General features: G+C 44.2%; 1 protein-coding gene across 1 annotated transcript in view; it reads left to right on the plus strand.

The window, feature by feature from the left end:
* Positions 1–17,447, plus strand: part of LRRC40 (leucine rich repeat containing 40) — a 1,512,829-nt gene that overhangs the window by 648,718 nt on the left and 846,664 nt on the right. Inside the window, exon 5 of the mRNA XM_069641925.1 lies at positions 4,811–4,934. Coding sequence (XP_069498026.1) covers positions 4,811–4,934 — 124 coding nt within the window. The remainder of the gene's footprint in view (positions 1–4,810; positions 4,935–17,447) is intronic.

A 17,447-nucleotide genomic window follows, 5' to 3' on the forward strand; every position in this document is an offset into this window, starting at 1 on the left:
TGAGGACTCAGATGAGTCAACAAACACGGAGTTTCCCGAAAATACTCATGCAAATGACACTGATGAAACGACTCGAGTTTGTGGGGAGGGAGGGGGGAGGACAGGAAACGAATAACGTGTCTATTTGATATTGATTATGTATGTCCTAAAAGTTGTAATGTTTGGAGTGTTCTTTTTAAAATAATAAAAATTGTTTAAAAAAAATATGTATACAGTTTTCCTCATATTGCAATGTACCAGCCTCCCTTGCCAACAGAAGGATTGTATCCCTGTCTCTGTAGTTCAGGAGGCGGGCAGTTATTGTACGTGGCGGGGCTCCTGTTTTGGGTACCGGAGCTAGTGTATGGTGCGCCCTCTCCACCAGGAAATGCTCAGTGATTCAGGCCCGAATAAGGATTTGAAAAGTTCTTCCACATGTTTCTCCATTTGGCCCCTGCCGAAGGATTCCGCCACTCTGACCACACGGACATTGTTCCTCCTTGACCTGGATTCAAGGTCCTCACATTTGCTCTGTAATTTGTTCGTGTCTTTGATGTAGGATATATCTCGACTGTGGTGGGCAATGGTATTTTCGTTCACACTTATCCTGCTCTCAGTCTCCGTGACACGTGCACTCTCCTTGTCTATTCTGGCTCTCAAGGAGCCGATGGTGGCAACTATTTTGTCCAGCTTAGTGTTCACTGCAAGGAACCCGTTCTGTACTAGTGCGGTCAATTTATCCTCTCTATCCATCCATCCCGTCTTGTTCTCCCTGAGCACCCTCATCCGGATGTGTGTCCACCGTTGCAGCGTGGCTAGCCGTGTTGGTAAACGTGTCCATAGGGCCCTTCTTCCTGCCAGCGGAGGTTTTGGAAGCCCTGTTTGACTTGCTTGGCTCCCCCATGCTTACACCGAGTCGCGTGTGTATATTGGGTTCGCCACAGAATCTCAGGAGGGTCTAAACCTCGGACCGTGGGCGAGGGCCAGACATACTCCAGGTGCCACTGCCAGTATAGCAGCACCATGAGTTGCGGTCAAGCCGGCAGGGTGTATAAAGAAAGGCAGCGTAGCAGCGGTATGGCGACGGCGAGGCACCACTTCAATCAACAGAGAGCTGAGCTCGTCGAGCGTCTCAATCGGCTTCACAGAGTATTTAGAGGCTTAAGGAGGTGGGCAGGGATCAGGAAGACCACAGCCCCAAATGAGGAGATCTTGATGAAATGTCTGCCGGGGGCATCCAGCATATAGAAGCATTTCAGGTGTTAAAACATGGCAAGGAGCCATCGGGAGCAGCCTCCGCGGCAGGACTGGCACACCGCTTCCTCCCTCCCAACTCTCGCTCGCCACTTACTTGATTGTCCAGCACTGCTGTGTGCAGGTCTATATGTGAGCAGGGGCCTCGGTACTCCGCGATCAGGGGGAAGGAGGAGGTTGGGTATCAAGCAGGTCAGCGCCAAGCGTCAGACTAGAGCTGGGGCTTCCAAGGAGAGACAGGCGCCTCCAACCGCCACCTCGTGAAGAGCGCAGGCCGGATAGCAGGGCCGGGAGAGAGCCGCCAGCATAGACTCCACCCACTCGCGGCCTGCAGCGCTCAGCAACCACGGCCGCCGGGTAGATTCTCCTCGTGCCGCGTGTCGGCACGACACCGATGCTCGCGCCGTCGGTTTTGTTAAGAGCCAGCTCTCAGCAGTCCGGTACCGCAGCGGGCTCAGATTTTCACAAGTTGTGGGTGAGCTCACCGGCAACCGCTCCAGTAGGTTTTAGCCCTTTAGACGGCCTATGAGCTTCAAGCGCAGGATCTTGTGGTGATGCAGGAGCAACGGGTTTAGGCGGCCATTTTCTACGTGCGCAACAGCGCCCCCCCATTTCTAGATGCATTTAACAGAAAGCCAAAAGTGAAAAACTCTACGAAGTATTATCAGAAAACCCACCCCTTTGATACTATAATACAAAATAAAAAGAAAGACCTGCCTAGAGATTTGAAGGCTCTGAGTAAGTGCTGCCATGACCTGAATCCTACCTTATTGAATTGAAAAAATGAAGACACACAAAATGGGGTTGGGCTACAGATCCACTCATGCCCACAAATGAGGGATATAGAATGCTCTACATCCTGATACAGCACGATACAAGGAACCTTTTGAGACATCATACATGGAATTAAATAATCTCAAGGCTGCCAACAGAGTAATCAAATACCCAAAGGGGAGTGGGTAGCCCACCTCCGACGTGTATGGAAAGCCCCTTCGAGATATTCAATTTGAACTGGTGGAAATGCCCTGGGATTTACCCTTCTCTATTGAGAGGTTGGTTAGGAAATCGTCAAGCTCAAGGGCAGCTGGACCAAATGGTCTATCGAATGCAGTCCTATAATCTTTCCCAGAGATGTGGTCGCCGATTCTATTCTTTTCAGCTCTGTTGGGAGCGTGTGAAATCCAAGCCTCCTCGCCTAGAGCAGTTGTACCCATTTACAAGAGGGCAGATGGAGCTAGCCTGCATAAATATTGACCTATCTCCCTCCTTGGTACTGAAAGCAAGATCTTTGTGGGATTGGTACTGGGAAAACTGCTTGATTGGGTGCCTGTGACTGGTCGACTGCAGAAGTAGCAGACTAGCTTCCGTAAGGGGCTGGGCATGGAACTGAACAGCATGGTAGTGGGCCAGCTGAAGGAGTCGCCGGTGAAACCTGGTAGCCTTCTGCTGGTCATGGCTGAAATAGGTAAGACGCAGACCTTTGATTGCATTGACAGAAATTTGTTGTGGTGTAAGCTACGGGATTGGAAAATTCCTGGGCATCTGTTATCCATATTGGTCCGCTTAAAGCACACCTTACTACAGGTCATATTGAACGGGCATGGAGCACTAACATAGAGCTTTCAGGCGGTGAGGGGCCTCTGTGTGGGATGTGTATTGGATCCTTGCCTGTTCAATCTGGTTCTATGTTCACTCGTCCCTAGTTTTTGTTTCGCAGCTTTTTTTGCCGAAAAATGTTGGGTGAAAAAATGCATTAAATGATTTCTTTTTTTTATTCGGGGGTGGGGAAGGGTTCCCCCCCCCAACCCACCCTCGCCTATTATTTATTCCTTAAACACCACCATACCACTTATATGCCCTTATCCCCCGCCCCTCCATATTCTTCGATTATTTCTTCAGCAGAAAATGGTTGGCAAAAAGTGCAGCAGAAAAGAAACTGCCGATGGATGAACGTCGTACCGTTCAATCTACACCTGTCTGGTTTGGGAGATTTTCTGGCCAGGTCCGCTTTTGCTCCACGAAGGATCTCAACACTAGTTGTCCCGTACCTTATGTATACAGACAATGTTCTCCTTCTTGACAGAACCCCGGTTGGCTTACAACGGAAACCTGATGCAATACAGGAATACTCATTGCTGAGCAAACTTTGCATTAATGAGAAGAAAACTAGCATCATTGGGTTAATCAGCACCCCTAAAAAGAGGATGGTTTACAGCTGGCAGATGGGTAACCAGGTATTAATAATACCCACCCGAACAGTTAAATTCCTGGGCTTTACACTGGATGCAGAGAGAATACCAAATTGCTCACGGCCTGCACTATGTCCAAAGCGAACCAGGCTGTTGCCCAGATGAAAAAATTTAAACTTGCCTCTTTAGGTTCTCGATCTCTCCACTCTTAACCTTTTATAATATGAAAGTGATTCCTAAAACTGTTATACGGTACAGAGATTTCTATTGACTTGAGAGCTCTAGTGTATGAAAAAGTGAGTCTCATGCCTGGAAGCGTGCCTTGAGTCTTGCAGATTGTGTACCAATCAAGATTCGAACTAGGCCTAGCATCATTAGAGTGTAAATTAGATTGGAGAATCTTGACCTTGCACAGAAGGATGTCGACTCGTGGTGGGTTCATTATATGAAGAACTGGCAGTTATCTTGAATTCTGCAACTGTTGAATCTCTGGCCAAGTTCAGGGCAAGAGAAGATCAAGTGTTCAGCTGAATTGAGTTGTCCGTAGGAGTTTATTGCCCAGCTGAATGAGGTAAAAAAAATCTGTGTAGAAATAACTTGATAAGAACAATGCCCAAGATGAGAGAATATAGGTTATATAAGAGTCTTTCACCTTTTGACAAGCCTATGGGAGCGATCCCGAAATATCTAAAACAAAAAAATAAAAATAAAAATTCCGAAAGGTTATTGGGCATCTCAGTTCTTGCGTTACAGATTGAATCTGTTACTCACGGGTGAAGTTTGTCAGGTTAGATCCCCGTAGATTGGAGGGACCATTGGTTGTGACTTAAGTAAGGATTAGAGTGTGCTATAGAACAGAGAGCACATACTCTTTGAATGCCTGGCATTAAAAGTACACACATCATTTGTGCATAATTTGGCACTGTTGGATGCAGGAACACTTTTGTCCGTATTTCAAGTGGGGGAGTAAACGGTTGTGGCTATAGCCATAGTAAAGTTCTCACATCAAGCGGGTCTGGTTAGGCTAAGGTGGTAATCTTGAGCTTTTCTAGTATGAGGCCATTCAAAATATGCTGTGCTAGGTAAGGGTTTTTCATAATGTTTGAGTGCCTATCCTTTGCTTTATTAGGTTCAAACATCCAAAGGGATGTGTTGTGGGATGTTATGTGTATTTAGAATTTTAGTTTTGAATAATTATCGAACCCTGTTTTTCTTTTTTGTAAAATTGACTTGTGTTTATCTTTTATGTGTAAGGTTGAATAAGAATAGCCAATAACACAAGAAAATAGTGCAAAGAAACTTAAGTGTGTTGGGTTTCTGAAAAGAAAGCCCCATAAAAGGACAGGTATAATATCTAATATTACATATCTGTCAATTATTATTTCTAGGACCTCTCCAACAACAGCCTTCTGTCTATTCCAAGCAGTCTATCGGGTCTAACCAGTTTGGTACGTTTTAACCTATCGAATAACAAACTTAAGAGTTTACCAGCTGAAATCAGCAGAATGAAAAGTAAGTGATCCCTATTCATGATTGTTCATAAAAGAAGTGATTGTTGATAGCATTATTGAATTGTTCCTTAATTTGCAGAGGCAAGTATGAAAATAAGATGTGATCAGTTGAAAAATAGTATGACAATGTTGGGCACGCCGGTAGAATGAGAGCCAATCCGAATCCAAGACCTTCCGGTCATTATTCTCTGGTGTAGCCATGGATCATGATGGCTCTCAAGAATACATGAGCTCTCCATCTACCATCGATCTCCCAGCACCCTCCCTCCACTCCTCACTTACTTTTGTCTGCATTTCTGCAGCAGCCCCCTATCTCATGCTCCCTACTGCTTCTCCCTTTTGCTGTCGCTCCACTGTGCTGCCTGACCTGTCCCTTCAGTGTGCTGCCTGACCTTTGCATGGTGTAAAGAAATCTTTGTGAAGGCAATGAAGTCTGTTTTCCGGATGCCAAGTTTGAAAGTTGTATTTCTTTTTAAAATAAAGTTAGGGTCCTTGCTAGCACCCTCTACCTGTAGCAGGGTGCTGAAAGCTTTACTGGATGCTGGACATAGGAGCAGGTGTGTGCCAACTACTTTTGAAACATTTCATTGACCATTACACCAAAGTGTAGTGTTACTAGGTGAATATCATTGAAAACACCCTTTCATTCGAGGCCATTAGAACCATCTTATTCCGAATAACGGGGCTTGGGACAAAAGCCGACGGGCATCCTTGGGTATAGCCCTGCCTCACCCCCAGCAAGCAACCCACGGGATTCCGAGACGCCTGTAATATCTTGCAACTCTCAAAAAAATGTGAGGGCAAAACTGCACTACCCAGGGGTCAGGACCAAATATATGATAGAAATCTGCATCATTCTGGGAGCATGTTGGACTACAGCCCACTGGTGAAAAGTGCTGTACGTGCTCGTGATAAGTATGCCCGGTGCTTAATTTGTATATATTTATGATGAGAGTTGTTCTCCTACTGTGCAGACCAACCTTTTCCCATTGTGCATCAGATAAGGCATAAGCTCTGTCCCACTCCCATTTTGCTTGTGCCCTAGATACGGGGCAGGGGGAGGTGGCTGTCTTTTGCACTAAAGAGTAAATGCTAGAAACCATGTTTGTACATCTGCTCACTTTGACCAAGAAGCTCAGTAGTGGGGTAGTTTGCAGATTGTAACCACTAGGAGGGCAATGGTGACATGTTGCTAAGCGCAGTCTTTCTTTGGATTTGAAAAATAACTATGTATGTAGGTGGACCAATTTGACCCCGAAGGGCTACAGGTCTTGGGATACATGAACCCTGTTTCATTACTCTTCTGGCGAATACTTTTGTGGAGGCTGGCCTAATTTCCCTCTGAATGTGTATTTATTTTATTAGGTGCTTTTGGAAAATCTTTGTATGGCATGTGATGAAGTGAGCTTGTGGTCATATCGCATGGGGACCCGGGCATGACATTCCTAGGTATGTAAAATCAGTTATAATCCAGAGTTATATTTGCAGGCTGTGTCGGGGAAACCCAACACTTAAGGACTAGACATCCTAAAATTCCCCACAGCGTCAGGAGAACCTGTACCAGATCATGGGATTCTCACTAAAGAGATCCAGGAGTACTATACAAAACCCTTGTTCAGGTCCTAAAGATCAGGAGGGGACACATCTCAGCCCAGTTAATCTTCACCTCGCTAATAAACCACTCTGGAAAGAATTAGATTTATTATAACCCCACTCTTCAACCGATGGAAAGACCAGACCGGACCAGGCAAACACACTTACATATTTAGAGGCAGACTATGGGAAAGAATGTAGCACCCCACAGAAGTGTTTCATCTCACAAGCAGGATAGTCTGGTAGAACACACACACACCTTGCATATTAACTGTAGTGTCAGAATGAAGTGTAGCCCCCTCTGCACTTAAATGAATGGAGACAACACAGACCTCACAGGAGAGAAGAAAGTGACCTCTGGGGGGTGTCAACTCCTACAGGAACAGGCAGTGAGAGAGTGCAGATGAAGCAACTTATCCAGCAGAGTAAGCTGGTGGCTGCCCTATTTCAAGACCTTCTGAAAAAGCCCTGAACTGCAAAACATTAGTGATTGAGTATGCTCAGATGAATCCTCCAGGGTTGTAGGTCAAAGGATCGACAACCAAAGGATCGAATGGTCAAAGGGTTGACACCAAAGGACCGAAAACAAAAGGATCAACATTTTTTTATTTTTTTACATTTCTTTTTTTTTGGGGGGGGTTTGCCCCCACCACCCCTGTTTTTTGTGGTAAAAAAAAACTTTTTTTCCATAAACGAAAACCCCCAAAAAAAATGTAATTTAAAAAAAAAAATGTGATCCTTTTGTTTTCGGTCCTTTGGTGTCGATCCTTTGACCATTCGATCCTTTGACCGGACACCATCCTTCCAGTCAATGAAGGTGAAGCCATTCGGCCCAAGCCCTCTTTAATGGATACAGATGAAGTGCTTTGCAGAGTGCTACAGGTGAGAATAGGAGTTTGAATGGGATAAAGGTTGCTAGTGAGCGGTGGTCAGAGAGCAGGAAAGGAGGTTGTGGTGAAGTAAAGAGGAACAGAAGGCTTGAGGTAGAGCGAAAGGAGGAGGAGTGCATAGGAGTTTAAAGGTGACATTTAGTGAGCAGGAAGAGTATTTGCAGGAGGAGATTGGAGGTGGCAACTGAGATGTATTAAGGAGACGATCTGGAGAAGAGTTGCAAAGGACAGGACTAATCGAGAGAAGAATAGAGTTGTAGCCATGGAAGCAGGTGAGAGAGGAGTTAACACATCCTTAGACTGAGGGGTGAGATGGGGATGGTTATACAAGCATTGGACAAGGTTTTAAGGAGGTGGACATACAAGAGAAAGAAGAGACAGAAGGTGGTTTAGGAAAAGACCACTTAGGTACAAGACTATTAAGAGGTTTAGGGTTGTGGGACTAGTCTGGACCTCAAGACAGGGAAGTGAAGAATGCCCCCTTAAGAAATTCTGCACTGAAGCTCAGGCGACCAACGTCTTGGTGGAAGCTATTGGACCAATTTCCACCTCGCTCCGCCTTACCTGCTTCCACTGCCAGCACAAACATGCAGATAACGCACATGGTCCTGAGACCCAGACAAAGGAATCTTCCAGAAGCCGAGGATAAGAAGCAGAATCTAAAGATTAAGGTGTCAAGTAGACTCAGGAACTCCTTTTTGTAAATTTTCTTTAAACGCACAGACTTTTTGTTGATCCCAAAGACTTATGTTATACAAAGAGACTTGTATTTGACACAGACTTTGTTGTTGAACCTAAGGTGAAGCCATCATGAAAAATGTTGGAGAGGACACTCAAAGTCCTACCTTCTTGACAAAACCTAAAACGCATTTAACAATGTTGTCCTATGCAGCATTTGTTAAAGCCTTCATAAGACAAAGGCAATCCAGGTGGTGTCGAATTTGTGGGGAAGGGAACATGAAACTGAAATGGGAAATGTTTGGCATGACAGTTCATTCAGTCTGAGGCAAGGAGATGGTGGGCCATTGCAAAGCTGCCGACTTGTTCATACATAAGGAATACAACTCTTTGAAGTTCTTTCTCTTGTCTGGCTTTGTTATAGTGGTGGTGAGAAGATGAAGTGAGTAGGTTCGTACATCGCTATCTGACCCCTCAAACTGCACAGGTTGACTGACAGCAGCACCCAGGAATAAAACAAACTGGAGAAGCGCTGTTTGGACAAGGGCTGTCTATGGCTGGTCGTGCTGCTACTTTCACTGCTAATTTGCTGGTTTTCTGAACAAGCTGCCACGAGGAAAACTGCTGCTACTGCCACTTTAAAGGAAAACAGAAATCAAGAAAGGACACCGCCTGGTGCACTGCTGATTCTGCCCCTTCCTCCCACAATCCAATTAACCCAACAATTTCGCGCTTTTTGCGTGCGCGCTTTTTGGAGAAGCGCTGTTTGGACAAGGGCTGTCTACGGCTGTCCACGGGTGGTGAGGGGGTGAATGGGCTTGCCCTTGTTACTTGATAACTTGACCGATTTTATTATATTTATATCTTTCGAATATTTTATTTTTTAGTTTTCCTTTTTCTTTTTCCTTTAAGTTGCTTTTAATTGTTGTAAACCTGTGTTATGTACACATTGAAATCTGACATACCACTAATGTTAGTTCTAAAATGACGGGGTGTGCTTCTACGCCTCGCAAAATAGCAAAAACACACATTATTTTGTCACCGGTTGTGAAAAAAGATGTCCTCATGAACGACCTAAGAAACTATTGTGTGCTACGTACTATGAACACAGGTGCCGGAAGATTAGGGAGGTGTGAGAGGTCTCGTGTTGCGGAGCCCGTAGAGGAGTCACATATTGATTATGACCAATTTAATTCTGGTGACAAACCTGAATCGCGTGCATTCTTAAACTCGCCAAACATCAATAATGGATTGAACTCTATATCTCCATGTGCTTCAAGCCATAATTCTAACCAAAGCTCTAAAGAGGTGACACACGTTTCAACCTTTGATACGTCGGAGACAGAAGATCATAATACCTCCTCTACCCCCATGATGACTAGCGGGGCTCCGCCACTCGATATGGCCTATATTTCCATTTCCGATTTATCTCTTCATGCTAGATTCCCGAATGACTTACTCGGCGAAAATCTAGCAAGCTCTCCGTGTTCTCCGAATGAAAGGCAGTCAGCCTCTATTTGTCCCTCAGTCTCTTTCATAGCACCAACCCCGAGGCGCCCCAAACCTGTGCCCCGGGTTTCTGACCCTGTGACTCAACCTCCCTTACTTGAAATAACTTTAGCTGCTATTAATACAGCAATTCTCTCCTTGGGTCGTTTATTTGAGACGCTTGATCAAAAGATCTCGACCCAAGCAGCCCAAATTGATCGTATTGCTGAATGGATGAAAAAAGAAATGACTCACAAACACTGTCCCCGAAACGGGGAGATACTGCCTACATCCGGTGAAATGATATCTGCACCTCAGAAATCTCCTGAAGACATACCTACAATGCCGACTTCGGTTCTCCCAATATTTTCTAATGTTATCTGTTCTCCCAGTTCCATAGGTGAGTCTGTGGATCCCACAACTGATCCACCTACTACAAATAACAGACCGAAAGTACCATTGCGAAAGATGTTCCCTATTTTCCAAACCAAGGAAACTCTCAAAAAACCCTTGAAGACATATTCAAAAAAGACCTTTTTTTTCGGCTATAAAGGAAACGAAGAAGTTAAAAAATGTCAAGAACTCGGAAATTATCTCTAATTCATCCTCAAGACAATTTATTAATAGATTACAGACGATACGTCCTTCAATTGCAAGCGCTGCAGTTATAAATAAATATAAAGCATTGCGAAATAATGTAAGTGGTGCAGTGACTCCCAACAATGATATTGCATATCATCAACCATTGGATGAGCTATGTCATGATCTCTGCTTCCAAAAGATCAGGACTTGCCCGACTCCCTTGGAAGCAGACCCATAACCTTGGTTCCAAGTGCCAGCCAGTCCCAATTGGGACCTTTTGGACCCTGTCCTGGCGCCAGTGGCACCAGGCTCATAAAGATGCCCAGTCCCAGCACTGGAAGCGCGGGGCACATAATGCTTGGGTGGACTTACCTGCAGCAGACCATGCTGCTTACTTACCTGCCAGTTGAACCCCTGATCCTCTTCTGTTTGGGACTACTTTTCCTGTTGGGTGGGGCAGGAGCCACTCCCTAGGTTTAGAACACTGGAACTCTTCTGGAAAGCAGGAACTCTTTTCTTACCTAGGTGTGGCTGTGGAAGGAGACACCTAAGCACTACAGGAGGCTATTTAAACCACACCCGATGGATGAATCTTGCTTTGCCTTATTCTGCATTCTCTGCAGCAGAACGCTCATCGCGTCTTCTGCTTCTGATCCTGGGCCTAAGGAAACAAAGGCTTACCATCCTGGAATCCAGTCTTCAACAGCACCTGTAAAGACAAAGAAAGAACAGGTTAGCACTATGGTCTTCAGTGGCAGTGCATCTCTTACCTGGTCCATCGGCTGTCACCAACGCCTCGCGCTGCATTCCGGCATCTGAAAGACAAAAGCTTACCAGCTCTTCGCACGCTCCGGAGGCCTTCGGCGCTGCATCCCGCATCTGAAAGACAAAAAAAGGTGCGTTTAAAGACATTGGGCAACTTTATTACTCACGTGCCATTACTCCTTCCCACGCCGAATCCAGTGGGTATTCCAGCACCCTTCAGCTTCTCTAAAGCTCCGAACTTGTACCTGCAAGATAAAAGGGACAGTTAGTGCGCATCGTGAAGCAGGCTACAAGCGCTTACCTACGTGCTTCCAGGCGCTTCTATTCCTCACGCGGGTTCGATCCTCAACTCTCATCAGCCCGCCATCCGCCATCGCCGGAACTCTGCAAAACAAGAGATATCATTACAAAAGACTTTTAAGACATTTGAAGCGCCCAGCACTTACCGTTCGTGTAGTTAACGACGGACAGCAGTCCTCTGAGGTCAAGAGGCCTGCACCCTTATCCAGTGAAGGAACTGGTTACGGCACCCTGCCCCGAGGCAGATGGAGAGCTCGGCGTTCACTTACCTAAGGTGAGGGCGGTAACCTTTGGGGTTCTACAGGAGAAGAGAAAGGGAAGAGGAGAGAGGCACCCAATAACCCCAGTTCATTAATCCCATATTTTCTATCTGCAGACATCTTACTCTTCGAGTCAGACATACAGTGCACAGAGGTCCAGCCCAAAGAGCCAACCGTGTGTTACACATCACCTTTGAAGATACGGCATTCACCCAGTCAAGACCGGCGCCTCTGCGGGAATCAGGTGAGCGTTACAAGCTAGTTGAAGAGATAGTCAAAATGCAGCTTTCAAAGAAAGGCAACAAAGTTGTGGCTATTACATCAACAGCTAAAATAATTAACGACCAGTCTCGAGCAGAGTCATTGGCTGTACAAGAAAGTCTAATTCAAGCTTTATGTAGAAAAGTGATCCGAGAAGCGGTTCATGCCTACCTAGAATCACAAACATTATATAACACCCAGTTGAACCTGATTAATTCCAAACATCAGAATGGAAATAATGAACGTTCTAGCATGCAGCCAGAAAATCAAACAAGAGACATGCCGTCTCATCCTACATCTTGTTCTTGTTAGCCGACGCAAAGTGGTGACTCCCCTATGATACAAGAGAGACGAGAAACCTATGCAACCACAGCAACAACTTTACAACACACCAGAATATCAGAGATTCCGGCTGTGAATATTGATCAAAACAGAAACAATCAAGTGAATCAAAGATCCAAAAAAAAAGACCAGTTCACCTTTATCGTAAGTTTGCTGGCCTGCCCCCTTTCAGCAATACACTCCCTGCCGAGCAAATGTCTTGAATATTTTCAAAGACACGTCTATGCTAACGGACTTGTCCACTGTAGATTTGGCACAGGTGGAATTTCCAAACCTGTTTCAACCGGAAACGGTGAGATTGTGGATATCCTCAGCCTTGTTAGGTTTTATCATCACGCAAGACCAAATAACATCCAACACTCCAGAGCAGTCCAAACCGGTAATAAACAAATATATCAGTGGTTCCCGGCAAACTACAACCGGTACATGCTGTGCAGTTCATCATTCATAATCAAAGAATATTCAAGTCAAGGAGTCCCTTGAGTCGTACAACATTAAACTCGCAAGCTGGAATACCAGAGGCCATTCACATTTAACAACCTCCTTTGCAAAACTTCTCAGGGACTTCGACATACTAGTCTTTCAAGAAACTTGGTTGAGGCTTCCGCCGGTGTGGAACAATTATGACATCTCGCTGATTCCAGCAGTATCGGGTTTGAAGGGTAGACCCACTTCAGGTTTGATGGTGGCTACTAAATCCAGCTCTGTTTATTCTGCGCCCATGGGCCTCCTTTAATCAATCCATTCAACTTGTTAAAATTACAATCGGGGAGCATGTCATTGCCATGGTTAATGTTTATCGGAACCCTTCAGCCATTTGTGATAATATCTTCATCAAGAGCTTTATGGATACTCTTGATCTAATAGCTACGGATAATGAGGTTACAAACATCATTGTGGCTGGTGACTTTAACATGCATTATTTAGATAATTGTGAACCGAAAAAACCAATAATAGTGAAATGGCAGAACCTAATGAAAGAATGGCAATTTAAAAAATGTTGAATGGTGCGATTAATGGTGATATACCCCCGCAAGCAACATGATCTAGAGGCCTGAGTGCAAGTATTATAGATTTTATATTTACCGACAGGTCTCTATTTATCAAAATCGACCAACTGACAGTGATAAAGCAATCCTTCAGTGACCACAACATTCTAACAACATCATGGTCCTGGGAATCAAAGCATCCGGTAGTCCCAAGAGATCATTACACACACAATCTAGAAATCAACACCAATAAATCGAGATTCCAATGGAACGAAGAAAAATTGACTCGCTCTGATTCCATATTGAAGAGCAATGTTCAACGTTTTAAAGACACGCTCTACACTACGGCACTATTGGAATTTAGAAATAACGAATCCAACTTGAACCATAAATCCAAAAAAAACAAAACTCATTGTTTTGATCAAGAACAAATACGGCGTGAAATTAATTAATTGAAGTTGTTGCCCATGGCAGATAGGAAACTGGCTATGCAATCCATCAAATGTTGTTAAAGAAATTGGACGAGGGCAAGAAGAGCTTCCAAATATCAAACAGATGCTGAGATTATGTTAAGAACTTGGTCTTCGAAAAATTTGGCTAATATGTGGTCACTGTTGAATAATATAACAGGGAAACAACAACTCACCGCTCAAATTAATGGTCTGTCGGAAAAACAATGGCTTACCCATTTCCATGTTTTATATAATGTGTCCCCATGACCCTATCAAACATCACCAGTAATTATGTGATAAGTGGTTGCTCAAAATTGAAATAGAGGAGATTGAAGACTTTATTATAAAATCCTCAAGATCACGAGCTCTGGGGCCCGATGGCCTCCCCAATGCCATTTTGAAAGCACACTCACATGAATGGGCTAGGATCTTATATACCATCTATTCTAATGTGATTTATAAAAAAAGGAAATTCCCGCCTCTTGGCGTAAAGCAGTGATTATCCCAATTTCCAAAAAGGGTAATCGACACATGCCTCAGAATTATAGACCGATTTCACTCCTTGATGTTGTTGGAAAAATCTTTTCCCGTTGTGTGCTGCGGGAATTTAATTCATGGACTATCTCTTATCATAAGAGAGATCCATGTCAAACAAACTTCGTCCGAGGGTTGGGTACTAGTGTCAATTTATCATCATTATATGCAATTCAGCATCAGGCTGAAATCACTAAGCAACCCTTGTACCTTGCCTACATAGATTTTCATGCAGCCTTCGATTCAGTTTCCCAAGAGATCTTGATACAGAAATTACAGCGAGCTAAGTGCCCTGTTACAATCATAGACATAGTCAACAAATTACATTCTGACACATCGATCCAAGTGAGACTGAATATGGAAGGTCTACTTTCAGATTCTGTACCTACTAAAAAGGGGTTGCGGCAGGGTTGCATTCTTGCATCTGCTTTGTTTCATTTCTTCATTTACGATATGCCTGATATATTCCAAAATCTGACATGCGATCCTCCTTCTTTGGGTCTAGTAAAGATTCCCGCTTTAATATATGCTGATGATTTGATTCTAATATCAAAAACCCCGAGCGGCCTACAAGAGGCATTATGTGCCCTGGAAGGCTATATATCGCAGAATCATCTTACGGTAAACATTAACAAAACTAAAATGATTTATAATGGCCAGCCGAGGTTTTCAAATAAATATAAATGGTCATTGCAAGGGGCCAATCTAGAATTAGTCCATCAATATACTTACTTGGGAATGCAAATTAGTTCTCCGCTCCTGCATCCGAGAATACTAACAGCTACTTCACAATCAAAAATTATATTGTACAAGTATGGGAAATTTTCAATAAAACCAATAATCACCTATTACAATCAGAAGACCATCCCAATAATCATATACGGTCTTGAAACATGGATAGTATTGGAAAGACCCATTCTTGACAAACTTGAAGGAAGGTTTTGGAGGAGTGTTAAATCTCCCGCAGTGTACGCCATGTGCACTGATACGGTATGAACTTGGGCAGTCATCCCTCTTCTCTAGACTGCAGTGGCGTCGATGTGCGTTGTTTAGGAAATACCTGATGGCTGATAAATCTGGAAACTTGCTATCAGTTCTTGCCGAGTACATGTTAAGATCTAAACATTCCTTTGCCGTCCAGTGGTGTAATAAGGTCTTAGACACAAAAAAAGCTGTACCTTCACCATTGGATTGAAACGCAGCAATCATGTCAGAGATACAAAGTGTATAGAAATAACCCTTTTGTTGAAAAGAAACTTGGTCAGTGTGAGCCTTATCTGCTACGTTATCCAAATCCAGTGTTCAGCTCTGCGATATTGCGTTTTCGACTCAATTTATGTAATACAGGTGAAATATTGGTGACTCGTAAGATCTTTGATAAATCATTAGACTTTTGTCGGCTTTGTGGTAACAAGCAAACAAGAGAAACTTTATGGCATTTGTTTGACATGTCCAGGTGTACAAAAGAACGTGAATTATTTTTAATCAAACATTGTCAATTTCAAACGTTTAACTTAATGGAAAAATGGAAGGTATTCCTTTCAACAAAGCGGATTTCAGTGTACATTGCTATTATGAGATTCTTAGATGGAATATTTGCCAAACTAAATGACATGTAATGTAATCATGAATAGGTTTGTACCATTGTGGCCGTATAATGAAGTTTGGATATACATTGTGTGTAATAATTGTTTGAAGTTTAGATCTATATTATGTGTAATAATTGTTGTTGTAAAGTTGATTTATTCAGCTATACCAACTAATAATAATTTAAAAAAGAAACAAACGGAGTGTAGGCAGCAGAGCTGGATGCCAATTTGGGTGGGAATTGACCTGCTGCAAATTTGGTGGGATGCACCTGAGCTGTGGGCAAGTGACTAGTGAGACAGCTGGCCAGCAAACATAATTTGCATAGAGTGTGGACTATTGAAAAGGTTTCTGCTTGTGTGGCAGATCAAGTATTATGAGGCATTAATGTGGCATATAGTACGGGCAAGGCACCCTGTATGCGAGTGCCGGAATGAAGAGAAACTTATCTTCTGAAGAGTGTTCATATGCCTGATTGGCCACCATTACATCTGGTACCAAATGGTGTTCTGGTGATGGGTACTCTGGTGCCGTCTTCTGTACCGGTTGTAATATTTTCCATCTTGACCTTAAGGTGTGTGTGGGGCTAACACTGGAGGCTAAGCCCCACCACCAGCTATGTGATGTAGGGGTGGTTTAGGGAGGTCCCCAGGTCTCCCCCACAACACTGGGGGCCACAGACGGGGGCCGCCATTTTACAATAACCCTGCTACTGCCTGTTTGAGAAACTAAACTAACTGATCCCGATGCTCATGTTGGCTCTTGGTAATTTCTTCAACTGAGCGTCGAGCTCTCGTCTGGTACCCTCCCTGCTTCTTCTGCTTGCAGTGTCAGAGGATAGTGGCCAGGGTGCAGCAGGACGCTCCTGTCCATTATACCCCTTCCCTCCACAGCTGATTCATACAGTGAGGTATGGTTGTGAGTAGAAGGGTTGCGGGCAAGGGGGGGGTTTGATGGCCGAGCGTGACCAAAGATATTGAAGACCTTGTTGCTTAGGTGTTCTGTGTGATTTTATATTACATTTGTGAACCATGTGGTCACTATCGCTTTGGTCCACGTTCTAACTTAACTACACAGTTTTGCCGTAGTTGACTTGGCCAAGTGAGCTAGTGCTACTTTTTGTAACTGATAGTTCAATAATGGGTGGCAAGTGCAAGGCATTAAGTGAGGTTTGCCACTGGAAACCTTTTTGGTAGACAATAAAAGGACGTCTGCACGAAATGTAGTGGTATGCATCGGTGACTGTGGAGTGCATGGAGTTTTCAGTCATCCATATCCAGCAGTACACATTTTGCTATATTCAACCTGCTACCACTGCCAACCACTATCCGCGCTATGTAAGCAGTGCAGCCACTAAGAAGGCTGCTGTGACTTTAAGGACCTATTGATAGGCAGCACTCCAGTGGCCTGCCCGACTAGGGTGAAGTGTAGTGTAGTGTAGTGTCAGGTCAGTGTCTGAGCCGGGGAGGGGGCTGGTCACTCTTGGCGCCTGCTTTTCTATCTATGTGTACATTGCTGAGTCGCAGTGAGTACATTTTTGATTTGGTGCTTTTTTGCCCCTCCTATTCGCAAAGATTGGGAGGGAAAAATCCATCAATCACCTACGGTTGGCAGGGAAGGTGGTATGTCAATTTACAGTTTGAGGAGCAACCAGACGATGGACAAATTGGGTGTTGTGGAGGAGCAGGTAGGTGCTATGCTGGCAGTTCCCACCCCCTCGCCACCTTATTGGAACAGTGGAGAAGAGCCATAAATGGGACCCCCATGCATTGTTCCTAGACCACATAGAGTGT

Source organism: Ambystoma mexicanum, chromosome 1q (assembly GCF_040938575.1).
Source record: "Ambystoma mexicanum isolate Mex_15411 chromosome 1q, UKY_AmexF1_1, whole genome shotgun sequence".
NCBI classification, from domain to species: domain Eukaryota; kingdom Metazoa; phylum Chordata; class Amphibia; order Caudata; family Ambystomatidae; genus Ambystoma; species Ambystoma mexicanum.